Here is a 16,389-nt window from a genome sequence, read left to right on the forward strand (position 1 = left end):
TTTATGGAAATGGATGAGGAATTGCTGTGGGTTTTATGGCTGTGCTTCTCCATTCCCCAAAACCAGCTGGGAGCCAGGCCAGGTTTTAAAGTGGAGCCTTTGCCAAGGATTCTTTGGGAATATCTCTCAGCTGAGTGGTGCTTTCCCCTCTTGCATCAAGCCATGCCCTCCCCAGGGATCTCAGGGTCTTGCAGCTCCCATTTTCTTAAAAACATGGAATAATTGGGGTTGGAAAAGACCTTAGAGCTCCTCCAGTTCCACCCTGCCATGGACAGGGACACTTTGCACTATCCCAGGTTGCCCCAGCCTGGCCTGGACACTTCAGGGATGGGGCAGGGCCTGCTCACCCTGACAGGGAGGGATTTTCTCCCATCTGACCCAGAGTCACCTCACCCCACGTGCTGGGGGAGCTGCTCCTGAGCTGCAGTCAGGATGAGAAGCTGTCATTGCAGCCAATCCCAGATTTTGGTTTCCCTTTGGTGGCACTCAAGGGTGCAGCACAGACTCCACGAGGGAGCAAGAGCTCCAGAGAGTCACTCTGAGCTTTTCCCCTGGCACCAGGGTGATATTCCTGATTTCCCTTTGGGCACCAGGGTGATATTCCTGATTTCCCCTTGTGACCAGGGTGATATTCCTGATTTCCCTGGCACCAGGGTGCTATTCCTGATTTTCCCTTTGGGAACAGGATGATATTCCTGATTTCCCTGGCACCAGGGTGATATTCCTGATTTCCTCTTTGGGCACCAGGGTGATATTCCTGATTTCCCTTTGAGGACCAGGGTGATATTCCTGATTTCCCTGGCTCCAGGGTGATTTCCCCTGGGAGCAGGGTGCTATTCCTGATTTCCCCTGGGAGCAGGGTGCTATTCCTGATTTCCCCTGGGATCAGGGTGCTATTCCTGATTTCCCCTGGGATCAGGGTGCTATTCCTGAGCTCTGGCCCAGGCAGGGCTCAGGCAGGTTGGTTGTGCTTGGCAGTGCCCAGGAATGCCCCTCCTGGCACCTCTGGGAGCTCCATCCCCGCACTCAGGTGTCTCCAAGGTAGGTGCAGAGGCAGAAGATCACTGAATCCACACCTCACCCACATCCCAGCCGGAATTCCCAGCAGCTGGCTGCTCCTGCTGACCCCTGAGCTGTGTTTGTCCCTTCAGATCAGACTCCCCTTGCAGGATGGGAGGAGGAGCAAATCCATCGAGGAGCGCGAGGAGGAATACCAGCGGGTCAGGGAGAGGATCTTTGCACGAGAGGTGAGTCTGGATTGTTCACCTGCCAGGACCCTCCTGCAGCCACCAGGTTCCCCTTGGATATTCCAAGAGGTCAGATCTTCTTCTTGTTGTTGCCTTTTCTGCCAATTTCCCAGAATTTTGGGGCTGTGCCTGCAGATTCCAGCTGCCAGCAAAGATGTCTGAGGGTCTGGGGGCGAGGAGCAGCAGCCTCCAGTCTGCTCCTTCCCTAGAATTTCAGGGAATTTGGGCATTCCCAGGAAGAATTTAGGGATTCCCTGGAGGGATTTGGTATTTCCTAGGGGAATTTAGGGATTCCCTGGAGGGATTTGGGCATTCCCAGGAGGAATTTAGGGATTCTCAGGAGGAATTTAGGGATTCCCTGGAGGGATTTAGGCATTTCCAGGAGGAATTTGGGCAATCCCAGGAGGAATTTAGGGATTCCCAGGAGGGATTTAGTCCTTCCTAGGGGGAACTGGGAGATCTCAGGGGTCAGGAAGGGGCCTGGATGGAGGTGCCCAGGGAGCCTGCTGTGCAAGAGGCTCAGCCCCTCACCTCAGCACGCCCTGGGGGCCATCCCCACCCTCTGCAGCCCCCTGGCCTGGCTCTCTCAGGGTTTTAAAGTCTCTCTTTTCTTTCCTCCCCATCTGCACCTTGCTCCAGTCTGGCCAGAACGGATTCCTCACAGACAGCAGGTGAGTGAGTGCTGCCCTGGGTGTGTCCCCAGAGCCCTGCAGGGTTTAAAATGCTGCTTTTCCCTCACCACAGTCCCCACAGAGTGCTTTGCTTGTAGCTCTCACAGAGAGGCAGATTTGCAGGGATTTCTCTGATTTATTTTGCCATGTCATCCTGAATCCCCCAGTGGAGTTCCTGAAGGTGTTTTCTTTTAATTTTGATTCCTTTTTGGCTGATTGATCAATTAAAAAGGAGGGTGGGAGTGGCAGAGAGGAATTCCAGCAGTTTTCAAACCATTCCCCAAAAAGTTGGGAAATCCCTGCCCTGACAGTGCCAGGATCAGGCAGGGCTGTCCCCAGTCCTTAATTCTCAGGGCTGGGTGACTTTAGTGGTGACACTGAAGTGTCTCAGGCTCCATCTGAGCTCCTGAGGGTGAGTTCTGCCCTGGGAGTGTCCCCAGAGCCCTGCAGGACTGAAAATGCTGCTTTTCCCTCACCACACTCCCCACGGAGTGCTTTGCTTGTAGCTCTCACAGAGGCAGATTTGCATCGATCTCTCTGATTTATTTTGCCATGCCATGCACAGCTGCTCCTGGAGTTCCTGAAGGTGTTTTCTTTCAATTTTGATTCCTTTTTGGCTGATTGATCAATTAAAAAGGAGGGTGGGAATGGCAGGGAGGAATTCCAGCAGTTTTCAAACCTCTTTTTCCCCAAAAAGATGGGAAATCCCTGCCCTGACAGTGCCAGGATCAGGCAGGGCTGTCCCCAATCCCTGATCCAACATTACACTCCTCCACATTCCTACTCCTAAACTGTATTATCTACAAATAAACAAACAACAAAACTCTCCTTTATTATAATTAATTTTAACTAACTAAAACAAAAAAGTTCCCTTAACTGTAATTTTATTTCCCTTTTCTTTAAACCGATAACGCCCAAAAACCAGCAGAACTCACACCTATAACCCACCAAACCAAAGCTAAACCACAGCATTTCCAACACCAAAAAAAGCCTGATAAAAACCTAAATAAAGGGAACATTTTTACCCCACGCTGTCCCTTCCCTGGAGCCCAGTTTGACTCCCAACTAAACACCCAAAAACCAGCAGAACTCACACCTGTAACCCACCAAACCAAACCAAACCTAAACATTTCCAACACCAGAAAAACTAATAAAAATCTAAATAAATGAAACATTTTTCCACCACCCTGGGTGTACTGGTGCAGCACCAGCAGCTCTAAGTTTTTAACTGATTTCTGAATGAATTAAAACCTTTAAAACTTATTAAAAAAAAAAAAAAAAAGCCCAGTTTGTTTTCAAACACTCACTCCTCCACATTCCTACTCCTAAACTGTATTATCTACAAATGAACAAACAACAAAACAAAACTCTCCTTTATTTTAATTAATTTTAACTAGCTAAACCAAAAAAGTTCCTTAAACTATGAATTTTTTTCCTTTTCTTTAAACCTATAACACCCAAAAAACCACCAACAACTCACACCTATAACCCACCAAACCAAAGCTAAACCACATTTCCAACACCGAAAAATCTAATAAATAAACTAAATAAATAAACTACAGCCAAAAAAAGAGAAAAATTCTAAATTTTCCCACCACCCTGGGTGCACTGGTGCAGCACCAGCAGCTCTGCCTCTGTCCCTTCCCTGGAGCCCAGTTTGACTCCCAGCTAAACACCCAAAAAACACCCAACAGCTCACACCTATAACCCCCCAAACCTGCATTTCCACACCAAAAAAAATTAATAAAAACCTAAATAAACTGAATATTTTTATCCCACACTGTCCCTTCCCTGGAGCCCGGTTTGACTCCCAGCTAAACACCCAAAAACCAGCAGAACTCACACCTATAACCCACCAAACCAAACCGAAACCACGACATTTCCAACACCAGAAACCCTAATAAAAACCTAAATAAAGGGAACATTTTCCCCCACGCTGTCCCTGGAGCCCAGCCTGACCCCTATGCTCCCTGCAGGGGCGCCCGGGAGGGGCTGGGCCGGAGCTCGGGGAGCCGCCAGAGCAGCACCGAGAGCGAGATCAAATCCCTGGAGCCGCGGCCCTGGAGCAGCACGGACTCGGACGGCTCCATCCGCAGCCTGAGGCCACCTGTCACCAAAGCCAGCAGCTTCAGTGGCATCTCCATCCTCACCCGCGGGGACAGCGTGGGCAGCAGCAAGGGCAGCGCTGCCAGCAGGAGCTCACGGGCAGGTACGGGGGGTGGTGGGGCCAGGCAGGTGCCAGAGGGCACCTGGGGTGGGGAAGGGAGATCTTGGCCTGAGAAAGGACACTGGGGTGGGGAAGGGAGATCTGGACCTGAGAAAGGACACTGGGGTGGGGAAGGGAGATCTTGGCCTGAGAAAGGACACTGGGGTGGGGAGTGGAGATCTTGACCTGCCAGAGGGCACCTGGGGTGGGGAATGGAGATCTTGACCTGCCAGAGGGCACCTGGGGTGGGGAGTGGAGATCTTGGCCTGAGAAAGGACACTGGGGTGGGGAATGGAGATCTGGACCTGCCAGAGGACACCCGGGGTGGGGAAGGGAGATCTTGGCCTGAGAAAGGACACCTGATTGTCTCCAGTCTGTCACCCGGACTGACAGATTTTGGGCTGAGGAACTGGAGCTCTTTCCCCACCAAAAGGCACCTGGGGTGGGGAAATGGAAATCTTGACCTGAGAAAGGGCACTTGGGGTGGGGAGTGGAGATCTGGACCTGAGAAAGGACACTGAGGTGGGTAGTAGAGATCTTGACCTGCCAGAGGACACCTGGGGTGGGGAAGGGAGATCTTGACCTGAGAAAGGACACCTGGAGTGGGGAGTAGAGATCTTGACCTGCCAGAGGACACCTGGGGTGGGGAATGGAGATCTTGACCTGCCAGAGGGCACCTGGGGTGGGGAGTGGAGATCTGGACCTGCCAGAGGGCACCTGGGGTGGGGAGTGGAGATCTGGACCTGCCAGAGGGCACCTGGGGTGGGGAAGGGAGATCTTGGCCTGCCAGAGGGCACCTGGGATGGGGAATGGAGATCTTGACCTGAGAAAGGGCACTGGGGTAGGGAATGGAGATCTTGACCTGCCAGAGGGCACCTGATGGTCTCCAGTCTATCACCAAGACTGACACGTTTAGGGTTGGGGAGCTGGAGCTCTTTCCCTGCCAAAGAACACCTGACTGACAGATTTTGGGCTGAGGAAATGGAGCCATTTCCCTGCAAAAGGACACCTGGCTGAGAGATTTTGGGTTGAGGAACTGGAGCTCTTTCTCTGCCAAATGACACCTGATGGTCCCCAGTCTGTCACCAGGACTGACAGGTTTAGGTTTAGGGAACTGGAGCCCTTTCCCTGCCATAGGACACCTGGCTGACAGTTTTGGGGTTGGGATTTGTCATGCTCTGGTTAAAACAGGACATGGGTGGCACCAGGACCTCGGTACCCTGGCGTGGCTGTGCCACCTGGTTGTGCCACCTGGTTCATCACCCACTTCTTCAGAGCTCACCATCACCTCTCCCATCCCTTCAGCATTGTTACCTGGGCCAAGGACAGAGTTTGCTCCCAGCCCCTGCAGCTCACACTCCCAGGCTGTGTTGTTTCCTCTCCTCTGCTGTGCCCCAAGTTGTTTCCTTCTGCTCCCAAAATCTCTCCCAACCCTGAGGATCCTCAGGATGAACCTCCTGGCTCTGTGTTTTCCTTTCCAAGACGAGGGCCAGGAAAAGTGTCACCATTATTGTCATCAGACGTGCAACCACCTTGTCAAAGACTCTTTAACTGGGACCTGCCCATGATGTTCTCTCTGAGATTCACTCAACTCCTGGGATCAAAGAGCAGCCTTGAGCCCCAGAGCTGCTGGGAGCCAGGGGAATTTGGCTGAAGCCAAAGGGAATTAGGATCCCAGGTGTCTCTGCTGCTTCAGCTCAGTCCTTCCTTGTCCAGCCAGGTACCACAGAGCTCCTGGGTGTTCCTGGGGTGTCACAGGTGGCCTGTCCTGGCAGCAGCTTCCCAAGGATGTGTGTGCTGGGGGGTCACACCCAGGACACCTCCCCTCAGTCAGGGAGGAAAAAAATCCTTTATTTTCAACCAGCTGCCTGATTAAAACACCTGAGAGGTGTTTGTGGGGGAGGCAGCCCGGGTTTTGCTCCCATTTTCAGCCCTGGGGCAGCTGAGGAGCTGTGGGGTGGCTCTGTGGTGTCAGTGAGCAGAACCTGCTCAGCAGCAGGTCCCAAACCTTTGGGATCATCATTCTTTTGTGGTCAGGAGAGGCAGATTGGTGCTTGTAGGAATCATTTCAGGGCTGGATCCCCCTGCCCAGCCTGGCTTTGAATCCACACCTTCATCTCCCACTTTAGTGGTGCCTCCTGGGATCCTCTTCCCATCCCCAGCCCTGGGCTCGCTCTGGGAGCTGCAGCCACCTCCAGGAGATCTTGGAGATCTGATCATGTGCTGAGCTGTGAAAGAGAAGCTGATTTTTGGCTCTTCCTGTGATTTTCCCTCCAGGTCCCCCCTGGGATCAGATCAGTTGCTTTCCAGGCTTTATGTAATGGAAATGATTAGAAAGATGTTGGGAGAAAGACAAGAAAAAATGCAAAGGAATTGTCACTTGAGGGGAAAACCAACCAAGCCCACGTTCTTCCTTATCCTCCTGTTTATTCCATGGGGCTGGAGGTGCTTGGCACTCAGGGGCTCTTTTCCCACCCAGCCCCTGAGCAGCTGGCAGTGGAATATTCCCTCCCTTGCAGCCTGTGGCTCCTCAGCAGGATCCCTGGAGATCAGCTGTGGAGATGTGGGAGATCAGAGGCAGAACTGGTTCAACAGCAGCTCCTGGGCACTGAGCAAGAGTTGCACAAGCCTTGTCTGGAGCTCCTGAGGAGCCACTTCCCAGCAGTGTGCATCCTGCTCCTTCCCAGCTTGTTCCTGCTGTGGGGAGGGATTGCTTTCAGCCTGCCACCTCCCAGCATTTCCTGGCAGCAGAGGGGCTCTGGGAGCCTCTGGAATGGGATCTCTTTAATATAATAGAGTATTAGTGGAATATAATATAGTTGAATAAAGCAATTGCTCAGCATTCTGAATCAGTGCTGCATACTATACCTGCCCTCCCCTTTTCTTCTGGGTCCCAGCCCTCTGTGCCTCTCTCCCTGTTCCAGGTTTGGTGCTAGGTGCTCCTGAGGCCTTTAAATAATATAATACACTATTAGTGTAATATAATATAGTTTAATAAGTTTAATTAAGCACTTGTTCAGCATTCTGAATCAATGCAGTCAGATGCATCCTGTAGGTGCCCTCTCCTTTTCTCTCCTGCTGTTACCTGTTACCTGCTGCTTTTCTCCTGGATCCCAGCCCTCTGTGCCTCTCTCCCTGTTCCAGGTTTGGTGCTAGGTGCTCCTGAGGCCTTTAAATAATATAGCATTAGTGGAATATAATATAGTTTAATAAAGCACTTGTTCAGTATCCTGAATCAGAATGGTCAGATGCACACTATAGGTGCTCTCCCCTTTGCTCCTGGGTCCCAGCCATCTGTGCCTCTCTCTCTGTTCCAGGTTTGGTGCTAGGTGCTCCTGAGGCCTTTAAATAACATAATATAGTATTGGTGGAATATAATATAGTTTAATAAAGCAATTGTTCAGCATTCTGAATCAATGGAGTCAGATGCCAATCATTCCCTGCAGCCTATCCATGCCCTCCCCTTTTCTCCTGGATCCCAGCCCTCTGTATCTCTCTCTCTCTGTTCCAGGTTTGGTGTCCCTGAGGCCTTAATATAATATAGTGTTAGTGGAATAGAATGTAGTTTAATATAAAGCAATTGTTCAGCATTCCATCAGTGGAGTCAATGCATCCTACATGTGCCCTCCCCTTTTCTCCTGGGTCCCAGCCCTCTGTGCCTCTCCCTGTGTTCCAGGTTTGGTGCTAGGTGCTCCTGAAGCCTTTATATACTATAATATTAGTGGAATATCATCGAGTTTAATAAAGCAATTGTTCAGCAACCAGAATCAGAATGCAGTCAGATGCACACTATCCATGCCCTCCCCTTTTCTGCCCTGCTCTGTTACCTGCTGCATTTCTCCTGAATCCCAGCCCTCTGTGCCTCTCTCTCTGTTCCAGGTTTGGTGCTAGGTGCTCCTGAAGCCTTTAAATAATATAATATAGTATTAGTGGAATATAATATAGTTTAATAAAGCAATTGTTCAGCATTCTGAATCAATGGAGTCCGATGCACACTATCCATGCCCTCCCCTTTTCTGCCCTGCTCTGTGACCTGTTACCTGCTGCATTTCTCCTGGGTCCCAGCCCTCTGTGCCTCTGTTTCTGTTCCAGGTTTGGTGCTAGGTGCCCCTGAAGGCTGCAGCCAGTCCCCCTCCTCCCAGGCCAGCCGTGGCCTCCTGCCCTGCTCGGCCCCGCAGCCCCCCGGGCTCCCCCCAGCCCAGCAGCAGCCGGCCATGAGCAGCCCCATGATGTCCCAGGTGAGTCCCAGCAGAGGTCAAATCAGAGCATCAACCCCCCCATCCAGTGCTGACCAAGCACAGGGTGGGGGTTTTATGTTTTATCAAGGGATTAGGGCCTGGAGAAACTGATTTCAGGTTGTTTGAGTGTTTTGAAGGGTCTGGAAGTGCACCATGCCCATGTCCCTTCTGTGTCACCAGAGGTCAAATCAGAGCATCAACCCCCCCCATCCAGTGCTGACCAAGCACAGGGTGAGGGTTTTATGTTTTATCAAGGGTTTAGAGCCTGGAGAAACTGATTTCAGGTTGTTTGAGTGTTTTGAAGGGTCTGGAAGTGCACCATGCCCATGTCCCTTCTGTGTCACCAGAGGTCAAATGAAAGGATCAAACCCCCCCATCCAGCACTGACCATTGGTGCCCAAAGCCCAGGGTGGGGGGTTTATGTTTTATCAAGGGTTTAGAGCCTGAAAAAACTGATTTCAGGTTGTTTGAGTGTTGGTGAAGGGTCTGGAAGTGCACCATGCCCATGTCCCTTCTGTGTAACCAAAGATGAAATCAAAGCATCAACCCCCCCGTCCAGCACTGACCATTGGTGCCCAAAGCCCAGGGTGGGGTTTTAGTGAGGGGCTGTCATAAAGTGCTCCAGGTGACAAAGCAGGGGTCCCTGTGGCAGGTGAGTGTGCAGGAATGGCCAAGGAGAACCGTGGGGAATGCTGGGAACAGGAGAGACACCCGGGCAGAGCTGGGAGATGTGGCTCTCTGCTGCTGCTGGCCCTGGTGACCTCGTGTCACTCTTCTGCCAGGCAGGAGCTGCTTTGGGGCAGGTCAGCCCTCCCCAGCTCCTCAGAGCTGTGCCTGATGGGATGGATGCTGCCCTGGAATGGTTTCTGTGCTTCCCAACTCCCTGCAAAGCCCCTGTGTTTGCAGTTGGCTCACTTGACTAACCTTGTTGTTCCTTCTTTCTCTCCTTCCTTCCTTCCTTCCTTCCTTCCTTCCTTCCTTCCTTCCTTCCTTCCTTCCTTCCTTCCTTCCTTCCTTCCTTCCTTCCTTCCTTCCTTCCTTCCTTCCTTCCTTCCTTCCTTCCTTCCTTCCTTCCTTCCTTCCTTCCTCCCCTCCCTCCCTTCCCTTTTTCTCCTCCCTTTTATTTTCTTTTCTTCCTGCCTTTTCCTTCCTCCTTTTCCTCCTCCTTTTTCCTCCTTCCCTTTCCTTCCTTTCCTTCCTCCCTCCCTTTTCCTCCCTTTTCCTTCCCTCTTTCCTCCCATTTTCCTCCTCCCTTTTCCTTCCTCCTTTTCCTTCATTCTCCTTCATTTTCCTCATCCCTTTTCCTTTATTCTCTTTCTTCCTTTTCCTTCCTTATCATTCTCCCTTTCCTTCCTCCCTTTTCCTTCATTTTCCTTCCTCCCTTTTTCTCCCTTTTCCTCCCTCCTTTTCCTCCCTTTTCCTCCCTTTTCTTCCTCCCTTTTTCTCCCTTTTCCTCCCTCCTTTTCCTCCCTTTCCTTCCTCCCTTTTCCTCCCTTTTCCTCCTTTTCCTTCCCTGCTCCCACTCCTCTCCCTCCCCTCTTGCTGGTGTAGCCGGTCCCGGCGCTGCAGCCCGTTCCGTACTCTCCAAGCTCCTGCCCCCAAGTCCTCTTGCCAGTCTCTCCACCCCAGCAGTACAACCTGGTATAAACCCCAGTTCCTCTTCTGCACTGTCTCTTGTGCTCTGTGCTGTGTTTGTGTTGTGTGAGCTTGTGCTGATCAGGTATGTCCCAAACACCCACCCCCCTGGGGCTGGGATCCAGGGAGCTCTGCTGAGCCTGGGACCACCACTGCTGGTTGGAAAGAGCCTGGGAGGAGCAAATCCAGAGCTCCCAGAGCTCCCAGAGCTCCCCAGCAGATGCTTGAGGCCACCCCTGCTGGTTGGAAAGAGCCTGGGAAGAGCAAATCCAGAGCTCCCAGAGCTCTCCAGCAGGTGCTTGAGGCCACCACTGCTGGTTGGAAGGAGCCTGGGAAGAGCAAATTCCAAGCCCAGAGCTACCCAGCAGATGCCTGAGGCCACGGGACCACCATGGTACCATGGCACTGCTGGAGTGGTGGCCTTGGAAGGAGCCTGGGAAGAGCAGATTCCAAGCCCTGATCTCCCCAGAAGATGCCTGAGGCCATGGGACCACCCCTGGTGGTTGGAAAGAGCCTGGGAAGAACAAATCCAGAGCTCCCAGAGCTCCCCAGCAATGCCTGAGGCCACCACTGCTTCAGTGGTGACCTTGGGAAGAGCAAGTTCCAAGCCCAGAGCTCCCCAGAAAGTGCTTGAGGCCACCAATGCTGGGCTGGTGGCCTTGGAAGGAGCTTGGGAAGAGCAAATTCCAAGCCCAGAGCTCCCAGCAATGCCTGAGGCCACGGGACCACCACTGCTGGAGTGGTGGCCTTGGGAGGAGCAAATTCAGAGCTCCCAGAGCTCCCCAGCAGATGCCTGAGGCCATGGGACCACCATGGTACCATGGCACTGCTGGAGTGGTGGGTTTGAAAAGAGCCTGGGAGGAGCAAATTCAGAGCTCCCAGAGCTCCTCAGAAGATGCCCGAGGCCACCACTGCTGGAGTGGTGCTCTTGGAAAGATCCTGGAAAGAGTAAATTCCAAGGGTGGAGCTCTCCATCAGATGCCTGAGGCCATGGGACCACCACTGCTGGTTGGAAAGAGCCTGGGAAAAGCAAATTCCAAACCCAGAGCTCCCCAGAAGATGCCTGAGGCCATGGGACCACCTCTGTTGAAGTGGTGCTCTTGGGAAGAGCAAATCCCAAGCCCTGAGCTCCCCCAGTAGATACCTGAGGCCACCACTGCTGGAGTGGTGGCCTTACAAAGAGCCTGGGAAGAGCAAATCCCAAGCCCAGAGCTCCCCAGCAATGCCTGAGGCCACCACTGCTGGAGTGATGTTCTTGGAAAGAGCCTGGGAAGAGCAAATCCAGAGCTCCCAGAGCTCCCCAGCAATGCCTGAGGCCACCACTCCTGGAGTGGTGGCCTTACAAAGAGCCTGGGAAGAGCAAATCCAGAGCTCCCAGAGCTCCCCAGCAGTGCTTGTGCTCCGTGCTGGGGGCTGGGGGAGCTGCCCCGTGGGCTCAGCCACCCCCTGTGTTGTCCCCACAGGGATCTTTTGGGAGTGGTGTCCCCCATGGGATGTGGCAGCTGGGCTGGAGTCACCCCTGCCTGCGTGGGACCCCTGGTGTCCCCAGCACTGCTGAGCTCAGCTGGCATGTCCCCCTGTCCTGCTCCGGTCTGTGGCTCGTGTGTGGGGGGTTTTGGGGGCTCTCTGGGAGAAGGGGTGTGCATTACCCAGCAGAGCCGTGTCCTGCTGCTCCCTCTGTCCCACTCCTCCATCCTGCCCTTGCCCCTGCAGGCCGACGAGCTCAGCAGCCCCTTTGGGCAGATCAGCCTCAGCCGCCAGGGCTCCGCCGAGGCTCCGGACCCCTCCTCGGCCATGTTCCAGCCCTCCCTCCTGTCCCAGCACCCGCAGCAGCCGGGCTTCATCATGGCAGCCCCTCCTGGGCAGCCCATCCCCACCTCCAGCTACTCTGCCTCGGGGCACACGGCCCCCACCCAGCAGGTGCTGCAGCCCCAGGGCTACATCCAGCCCCCCCAGCAGGTGAGCACACCTGGAGGGGACGTCCCGGGGAGGGGGTCCTGGGGAGGGGACCCTGTGCAAGTGAGAGTCTGGCTCCATGTTCTTAGAAGGCTAATTTATTATTATATTATATTACATTACATTATATTATATTATATTATATTATATTATATTATTATATTATATTATATTATATTATATTATATTATATTATATTATATTATATTATATTATATTATATTATATTATATAACATTACATTATATTAAATTATATTATATTACATTGCATTACATTACGTGATATATGAGATAGATATGATATTACATTATATTACATTATATTACATTACATATTATATATTATATAATATATTACATTATATTACATTATGTTATATGATATGACATATTATATTATATTATATGTTACACAATATATTATATGACATTACATTACATTATATTACATATTATATATATTCTATTCTATTCTATTCTATTCTATTCTATTCTATTATGTTATATTATATTATATTATATATATGAAATTACATTATATCACAATATATTATATTAATTACATTATGTGATGTGATATGATATGACATTACATTATATTATATTACATTAAATGATGGTATAGATATGATATTATATTGCATTATATTATATTATGTTCTATTACATTACATTCCATTACATTATATTCCATAATATATTATATATATTATATTACATTACATGATATGATAGTATAGATATTATATTACATGATATGATATGATATGATATGATATAAATCATATTATAGTCATATATATGTCTGTGGACATCCCCAGAGCTGCCAGGCCAGGGGCTGCTGGGGAGGGGGTGCCTGTGGTATTGAGAATCTTAGAAGGCTAATTTATTATTATCTTTATATTATAGTATAGTATAGTATAGTATAGTATAGTATAGTATAGTATAGTATAGTATAGTATAGTATATGAATCTACACTAAAGAATAGAGAAAGGACACAGACAGAAGGCTACAAGGAATGATGATGGAAACTCCTGACTCCTTCCAGAGTCCTGACACAGCCTGTCTGTGGTTGGTCATTAAGTCAAAACAATTCCCATGTCGGATAAAAAAAAATCTCCAACCACATTCCAGAGCAGCAGAACCCAGGAGAAGCAACTGAGATAATTATTGTTTACCTTTCATTTCTGAGGCCTCTCAGCTTCTCAGGGGAAAAAAATCCTAAGGAAAGGATTTTTCATAAAATAATCTGTGACAGATCAGCTTTGTTGCTCCTGCTGTGTTCTCACCACTGGGTTTTTTACCTGCTGTGTTCTCACCACTGGGTTTTTTACCTGCTGTGTTCTCACCACTGGGTTTTTTACCTGCTGTGTTCTCACCACTGGGTTTTTTACCTGCTGTGTTCTCACTACTGGGTTTTTTACCTGCTGTGTTCTCACCACTGGGTGTTTTACCTGCTGTGTTCTCACTACTGGGTTTTTTACCTGCTGTGTTCTCACCACTGCGATTTTTACCTGCTGTGTTCTCACCACTGGGATTTTTACCTGCTGTGTTCTCACCACTGGGATTTTTACCTGCTGTGTTCTCACCACTGGGTGTTTTACCTGCTGTGTTCTCACCACTGTTTTTTTTTGCCCCTGACAGATTCAGGTTTCTTACTACCCCCCCGGGCAGTACCCCAACTCCAGCCAGCAATACCGACCCCTCAGTCACCCAGTGGCCTACAGCTCCCAGCGCCCCCAGCAGCTCCCCCAGCAGTCCCAGCAGCCAGGTAAGGGGCTGAAAAGAGGTGAAAAAGGGCAAATTTCCCTTTGCTGCTGCTCTTGTTGGCTCCAGAGATCTCCCCTGTGCTCTCTGGGGTCGGGTTGCTCTTGCTCTGGCTGGGAAGTTGGGGTGTGTCTGTCTGCAGAGGTGTTGTGTCCTTCCCTCCTGCTCCTCTGAGCTTGCTGGGGGAGGGAGGAGGTGGATTTTAGCCCCACTGAGGGGCTGTCAGGGGAGATTAAAGCCAGGAGCTTCCCTTGGCTGTGTTTAAATCTGCTCCAAGGGAAGCCCTTTCCCCACTCTTCAGCAGGAGGTGGGGGCAGAAGCAGGATTTGATTCCCTAAATCTTAAATTTGGGGTTATTTATTCCCTAAATCTTAACTTTGGAGTTATTTCCCATGTCCAGCTGGGAAGTCACTCCATTGGAACCCTGTTCTGGCACTGAGGGGCTGCCAGGGGAGTTTAAAGCCAGGAGCTTCCCTTGGCTGTGTTTAAATCTGCTCCAAGGGAAGCCCTTTCCCCACTCTTCAGCTGGAGATGAGAGCAGAGGCAGGATTTGATTCCCTGAAGCTGGGGAATTTAACTCTTAAATCTTAAATCTGGGGTTATTTCCCATGTCCAGCTGGGAAGTCACTCCATTGGAACCCTGTCCTGGCACTGAGGGGCTGCCAGGGGAGTTTAAAGACAGGAGATTCCCTTGGGTGTGTTTAAATCTGCTCCTGCTTTCCTCACTCTTCAGCAGAAGCAGGATTTGATTCCCTAAATCTTAAATCTGGGGTTATTTCCCATGTCCAGCTGGAAAGTCACTCCACTGAAACCCTGAGACAGCACTGAGAGGCTGCCAGGGGAATTTAAAGCCAGGAGCTTCCCTTGACTGTGTTTACATCTGCTGCAAGGGAAGCCACGAGGGGACATCCATCCCCAGAGCTGCCAGGCCTGGGGCTGCTGGGGAGGGGGTCCCTGTGGTATTTTCAGGGTCCCTTGGATGGAAAAGGAATTGAGAATCTGACTCCATGTTCTTAGAAGGCTGTTCTGTTCTGTTCTGCTCTGTTCTGTTCTGTTCTATTCTATTCTATTCTATTCTATTCTATTCTATTCTATTCTATTCTATTAATTATGTAAATTTTAGCCCCACTGAGGGGCTGCCAGGGGAGATTAAAGCCAGGAGATTCCCTTGGCTATGTTTAAATCTACTCCTGCTTTCCTCACTTCAGCAGAAGCAGGATTTGATTCCCTAAATCTTAAATCTGGGGTTATTTCCCATGTCCAGCTGGGAAGTCACTCCACTGAGTGAAACCCTGAGACAGCACTCTTCAGCAGGAGGTGGGGGCAGAGGCAGGATTTGATTCCCTAAATCCTAAATTTGGGGTTATTTCCCATGTCCAAATGGGGAGTCACTCCACTGAAACCCTGAGACAGCACTGAGAGGCTGCCAGGGGAGTTTAAAGCCAGGAGATTCCCTTGGCTGTGTTTAAATCTGCTCCAAGGGAAGCCCTTTCCCCACTCTTCAGCAGAAGCAGGATTTGATTCCCTAAATCTCAAATCTGGGGTTATTTCCTATGTCCAGCTGGGAAGTTACTCCATTGGAACCCTGTCCTGGCAGGTTTACAGCCAATGATGTCCAACCAGCAGCAAACCTACCAAGGTGTGGTGGGGGTGCAGCAGGCTCAGCCCCCCGGGCTCCTCAACAGCCAGAGGAACAACCTGGGGGGGCAGATGCAGAACGTGATGGGGGTGCAGCAGGCACAGCCCCCCGGGCTCCTCAGCAGCCAGAGGAGCAACATGGGCAGCCAGATGCAAGGTCTGATGGTCCAGTACACACCACTGCCTTCCTACCAGGTGGGCACCTGCTGCTCCCCAGCCTGGGGGGCTGGGAGGGGGCTCTGGCTGGGCAGGGTGTGCCTAAGGGATCCCCAGGGATGGGGAGGGAACGTCCATCAGGGGATGTGTGGGACACATCTGGAGCAGGGAGGATCTCTGGGAAGGGCTGTACCTGGGGGAGGTTGCTGTGGGGTGTAAGAAAAAGACACCTGGGGTCTCTTCACCCTGCTGGTGTCTCCAGTACACACCAGTGCCCTCATACCAGGTGGGCCTCTGCTGCTCCCCAGCCTGGGGGGCTGGGAGGGGGCTCTGGCTGGGCAGGGTGTGCCCAAGGGATGCCCCAAAGGTTGGGAAAGGTTGGGTTTGCTCACAGGAATGGGGAGGACACATCCATGGGAGGATGTGTGGGACACATTGTAGCAGGAGAGCTGGGGAGGGGGCCCTGGCTGGTCAGGATGTGCCCAAGGGATGCCCCAGAGGTGGGGATTTGCTCACAGGGGTGGGGAGGACACGTCGATGGGGGGATCTGTGGGACACATCTGGAGCTGGGAGGATCTCTGGGAGGGGACCCTGGCTGGGCAGGATGTTCCCAAGGGATGGATGTACCCAAGGGATGCCCCAAAGGTGGGGGTTTGCTCACAGGGATGGGGAGGACACATCTATGTGGGCATCTGTGGGACACATCTGGAGCAGGAGGACTGGGGAGGGGGCCCTGGCTGGTCAGGATGTGCCCAAGGGGTCCCCCAGAGGTTGGATTTGCTCACAGGGATGGGGAGGACACGTCCATATGGGCATCTGTGGGACACATCTGGAGCTGGGAGAATCTCTGGGAGGGACTGTGCCAGGGGGAG

The 16,389-nt window shown here is 51.3% G+C and overlaps 1 protein-coding gene across 3 annotated transcripts in view; it reads left to right on the forward strand.

Moving 5' to 3' along the window:
• The window catches only part of R3HDM2 (R3H domain containing 2), a 64,359-nt gene that overhangs the window by 37,812 nt on the left and 10,158 nt on the right, over positions 1-16,389 (forward strand). The window contains exons 10-17 of one of the 3 annotated variants that reach the window (XM_059871737.1): positions 1,152-1,247; positions 1,887-1,918; positions 3,895-4,127; positions 8,217-8,362; positions 9,914-10,003; positions 11,711-11,956; positions 13,601-13,727; positions 15,321-15,556. In XM_059871737.1, coding sequence (XP_059727720.1) covers positions 1,152-1,247; positions 1,887-1,918; positions 3,895-4,127; positions 8,217-8,362; positions 9,914-10,003; positions 11,711-11,956; positions 13,601-13,727; positions 15,321-15,556 — 1,206 coding nt within the window. The remainder of the gene's footprint in view (positions 1-1,151; positions 1,248-1,886; positions 1,919-3,894; positions 4,128-8,216; positions 8,363-9,913; positions 10,004-11,710; positions 11,957-13,600; positions 13,728-15,320; positions 15,557-16,389) is intronic. The other 2 variants (XM_059871735.1, XM_059871736.1) reach the window with 2 other exon arrangements.

Source organism: Haemorhous mexicanus, chromosome 33, assembly GCF_027477595.1.
Source record: "Haemorhous mexicanus isolate bHaeMex1 chromosome 33, bHaeMex1.pri, whole genome shotgun sequence".
Lineage (NCBI taxonomy): Eukaryota > Metazoa > Chordata > Aves > Passeriformes > Fringillidae > Haemorhous > Haemorhous mexicanus.